At 39.8% G+C, this 5,312-nt stretch overlaps 1 protein-coding gene across 1 annotated transcript in view; it reads right to left on the bottom strand.

Annotated features, from left to right (window-relative positions):
* Nucleotides 1-5,312, bottom strand: part of LOC106875255 (coiled-coil domain-containing protein 180) — a 141,675-nt gene that overhangs the window by 91,239 nt on the left and 45,124 nt on the right. The window contains exon 17 of the mRNA XM_052975307.1: nucleotides 2,241-2,426. Coding sequence (XP_052831267.1) covers nucleotides 2,241-2,426 — 186 coding nt within the window. The remainder of the gene's footprint in view (nucleotides 1-2,240; nucleotides 2,427-5,312) is intronic.

Below are 5,312 nucleotides of genomic sequence, written 5' to 3'. Positions count from 1 at the left end.
ATGCAATGATATTGTCTTCAGAAGCAGAAATATGTCCCAAACATATTTTACCGAGTGGAAGTGCATGGCTTAGAGAGGTTCGGGTGTTGGACTCACAATTGCAAGATTGCCGTTTTGATTCCTGGACTGGGCAATGTGTTATGTTCTTGAGCAAAACACTTCATTTCATGTTGCTCCAGTTCACTCAGCTGGCAGAAATGAGTAATCCTGTGATGGGTGTGCATCCTGTGATGGGTGTGCATCCTGTTCAGGTGAGGAATATATATGCCACAGAAACTGGGAAACTAGCCTTATGAATCTATATGATTTGAGAACTAACCCAAAGTTTGTATATTTTCCATCACTGCTTTGTGCTACCTCTTACACACACACACACACACACTTACATATATACACATGCACATGTATTTAAACATACACACACATATGTATATTCTTTTGTTCCTTTACTGATTTCAGTCACGGCCCACAGACATGATGTGGCATTGACTCAAAAGGTTGTTTTTGAGTTCCTCATAACAACCACTATTCATATTTCTCAAACTGGTAGCTATTTTACCAAACAATATTTTATCAAAATGACTATTGTTAACATTTTCACTTTTTCCAATACTTTTTTAAAAATTTTTAACGTTCAAAAATAAAAGACAAGAAAATGTTTCTATCACAAAAGTATTTTAAAAAAATTTCTTTTAGTTTTATTTCAGATTAAGTTCTTCCATTTGACCACCCATTACACTCTTGGAGTAGTTGGCATTAGGGAGGGCATCCAGCTGTAGAAACCATGCCAAATCAGATTGGAACCTGGTGTAGCCCAACAGCTTACCAGTTTCAGTCAAACCATCCAATCCATGCCAGCATGGAAAAGCAGATGCTAAATGATGATGATGACTTGTATCAGTCACTGGACTGTGGCCATGCTGGAGCTCTGCCTTGAAAGGTTGCAGTCAAAAAGACAGACCCCAGTACTTACGTTTCTTTTTTTTAAATCTTGCATTTATTCTGTTTGTCATTTGCCAAACCACTAAGTAATGGGGAAGTCAACAAACTGACACTAGCTGCCAAGCAACAGGTGGAAGAAGAAGCAAACACACACACACACACACACACACACACATATATATATATATATATATATATATATATATATATATATATATACGAGGGGCTTTACACAGTTTCCATCTTGCAAATTCACTCAAGGTATTGGTTGAACTGGGGCTATTCCAAGAAATCATGAAAGCGTATGGCCTTTTGGTTAGGGTGTTATACTCACAATCCCTAGATTATGAGTTTGATTTCTGGACCATGCAGCACATTGTCTTCTTGAGCAAAACACTTCATTTTACATTGCCCTGTGGGTGGAAGAGTGGTAGAATTGATGACATAGCAGAAATGCTTCACGGTATATATTCCAACTCTCTACATTCTGAGTTCAAATCCCTCCTGATTGGAGAAGGCATTGGAAAACCATTCCAGTATTCATCCTAAGTCTATTCATGGTAACCGAAGTTCCAGTAATCTCATTCATGACAGCAGGGGCTGAGGCAGGTAAGGGCCTTCCCAGGTTGTATAGAGAGTGTTGGAGAAGGGTCACATGCACAGAACCAGCTGAAGGGCAGATCACCACTGGACTAGACTAGATCCAAGAAATCATACTCCGATCCCCTCCTCACACCAAAATTAACATATTCCAATTAATTATTGAGTAATTTAGACATAGCAGTGTAGTGAGAAGTTTGCCTCCCAACCACATGGTTCTGAGTTCAGACCCACTGCGTGCTCCAGGCCAACCAAAGCCTTGTGAGTGGATTTGGTAGATGGAAACTGAAAGAAACCTATTGTATGTATATACATATGTGTGTGTGTGTGTGTGTGTGTGTGTGTGTGTGTGTGTTTTATTGTCTCCTTGTTTTGACATCGTATAATAATTGTAAACAAATATCACTGTCACGGAAGTGGTGTCATTCATTTTCAATATTCTGCCAAAACATGTTTGACCCTGGGGAAATATTTCCATGGAAACAAGTTGGTGACAGCAAGGGCAACCAACCATAGAAAATCCACCTCAAATTCTAGCCACCCATGTGAGTATGGAAAAGTGGATGATAAAACGATGATGGGGGAATTTAATTTCTTTTAATCTATTGAAACATCTTGTTATGTAACAGATAAGGGTAGCCGTGTGGAATACTGGTGAATAAACGAATAAAAGAACACAACTAAAGGAATAAACTTACCAGAGACTTGGGTCCTTGAATATCGAAGGAGCTAGATGGCTTTTCAGTTTGTGAAAGTAACTTAGAGGGTTGTTGACTTGGTGATGTGATTGTTTTTGAAGATTTTCTAGACGATTCAGGTGATGTACTGGCTGTGTCAGCACAAATGCAGTCGTCATTTGGGTCAGTTTGGCTAAATGGGAGTTTCTGAAAATATGATAAATCGAGACAGAATTACTCAGGAATGTCGCACATCAATACAGCCAAATGGTCATTGAAAATTCTGGTCTGAGAGCAGTTGATATTTGTAAATTCTTATCATTTTTAGGTAGATCAGTTTTTTTTAAATCGTCCAGTTTTATGTATCTACTTTACCTGCGGCAATTTTTACATCTTGGTGTAGGAGCACCCTGATACAGGAGAATAAGATAATTCCTAAATGTTTTAAATGAACATAGAGTGAATAGTTTCATGGTCCCATGTTGTGTTGCATTGATAGGCTCCAATGAATGTGAAATAAAATTATCTGCTGCTACAAGGACATCCGAAATGAGAAAAAATAAAATGAATTATATGGAAATATTCTTTCATATGTTCTCTCACTTATAAGAAAAAGACATTGCATAATAATAAAGCAAAAGAAAAAATAAACCCTGAACAGTTCTCTCTCATTGCAGGAAATTTCTCCCTCCCTTCTATTTTTTTTTTTTAGCAAACTCTTACTCTGAAAGTAACCGTAGATGGCAGCACCAACAGATGCCAGTGAAATGGAATAGTTCTTCTGAAAGTACTTTAATCTTGTATATGGTAATCATTACGACAGACACTTCTGTCGAAGAGGACATATGAGTGTTCAGTGAGAAGACAGAAAAAAAAATCCAACCAAATAGACACTCAACAACACACATTACTATTACTGCCATCCACCAATGTTTACAATTGGTGAATCCTAAAGTGAGTCCTTAGGCTACCAAAAGCAATATGGATATGAACATGAGCATGACTTATTAAACCAGTATGTGATCTAGCTGAGAAACCACAATGTGGACAATGGAAGTTTGTGAGAAGACTATTGTTCTGTTGGTTTCTTTTTCACTTTTCCTATAACTGCTCTTGTTCTTGTCCCCTTTGAGTTTCAAAATTTTGAAACTGGAAAAAAGCATTCTCTCCTCCAGTCTGTACATGAAAATCATCATAGGTGAGTGTTAATTCTTTATTTCAGAACAGATAATTAATACCTCACTTGGAAAGAAGGTTGATTGGTGACAGGAAGAGCATCCAGCAACTGAAAACTCTGTCCATGTGTACTTTTGTCTGACCCATGTAAGTATGGAAAAGTAGACATTAAAATGATGGTGTTGATGTTTCAGATATCTGCAGTGAAGATGTTTAAATTTACTACTCTAGAAAGTGCTTTGTAGAGACTTGGTTAAATTTCATGAGACCCATATATACACAATGGATTGAGATAACTGTTCTACACTACATGGTACAGATTCATAAATTGTTGAAATAATTCATACAGTCACATAGAATCTCCTTTTGTGTATTGGGCGTCTTTTGTGACAGCAGTATTGTTGGGGTCGGCTTGGAGCTTGTGAGTACAGAGAGACCCCATGATGTAACAGTGTCAATGCAGGGATTGCAACGTTTTACAAGGGCTCTTTAGTCCTGCTGGTAGCAAGATAACCTCTATAGGGCTGGTGTCATGAAAAATGCACCCGGTGCATTCTGTGCCATGAAAAATGCACCGAGTACACTCTGCAAAATGGTTGTTTGGGCCATTTCTGTTTTAAATATTCTCTATCAATAATTATATTGCATAAATTACAACTATTTGTTTCTCCTCTGATACCTCCAATATGTTTATATATTCTGAATATATATTCTGATAACACAGTTTGAAAACCTAGGTTTAATAGAGCTTCAAGTTACTGTCATCATTGTTATTATTTAATGTCCATCTTACATGCTGGCATGGGTTGGATAGCTTGATGAATGCATCTGAAATCAGCCTTTAGCAGCGTTTGGACTCAGAATATCTGACGGGTCAGAGGACTGCATTGAGTTACAATATCTTTCTCAAGGTTTCTACAACTAGATGCCTTCCCTAATGCCAACCATTTTACAGAGTGCATTGGGTGCATTTTTCATGGAACCAGCCCTATAGAGATTCCCTTGCTACCAGCAGGAATAAAAAGCCCTTGTAAAGCCCTTGCATGCCCTGTATTGACACTGTTACATCATGGGGTCTCTCAGTCACTTTAGAAGCTCCAAGCCAACACCAACAATACTGGTATCGCAAAAGAAGAGATTTTTTATGAGAGAATAAGAGAGAGAATAGTGATGATTAATAATGAAGAAAGGAGGGTGGACCCAGTGAAGCGGGTGGATTAGTTCATTTACCATGTTAACATGGGCTGGAGAATTCATCAGGGTCCAAGACAGTTTATGCATCATCATCATCATCATCGTTTAACGTCTGCCTTCCATGCTAGCATGGGTTGGACAATTTGACAGAGGACTGGCGAACCAGATGGCTGCACCAGGCTCCAATCTGATCTGGCAGAGTTTCTACAGCTGGATGCCCTTCCTAACGCCAACCACTCCGAGAGTGTAGTGGGTGCTTTTATGTGCTGCTGGCACATGGGCCAGTCATGCAGTACTGGCGATGGCCACGCTCAAAATGGTGTTTTTTTACGTGCCACCTGCATGGGAGCCAGTCCAGCAGCACTGCCAATGACCTCGCTCGAATGTCTTTTCACGTGCCACCGGCACAAGTGCCAGTAAGGCGACACTGGTAACGATCACACTCAAATGGTGCTATTTACATGCCACTGGCATGGAAGCCAGACAGCTGCTCTGGCAATGATCACACTCTGACGGTGCTCCAGTACCGCCTGACTGGCCTTGTAGGGTTTTCGAGCGAGATCGTTGCCAGTGCCCCTGGACTGGCTCTTGTGCGCGTGGCACATAAAAGACACCATTTCGAGCATGGCCGTTTTCGTGCGGGTGACACGTAAAAGCACCCACTACACTCTCTGAGTGTAGTGGCGTTAGGAAGGGCATCCAGCTGTAGAAACTTTGCCAAAT

The sequence above is a fragment of the Octopus bimaculoides genome, chromosome 21 (assembly GCF_001194135.2).
Source record: "Octopus bimaculoides isolate UCB-OBI-ISO-001 chromosome 21, ASM119413v2, whole genome shotgun sequence".
NCBI lineage: Eukaryota > Metazoa > Mollusca > Cephalopoda > Octopoda > Octopodidae > Octopus > Octopus bimaculoides.
Note: the sequence above shows the minus strand (reverse complement) of the source record. Positions and strands in the feature narration are given on the sequence as shown.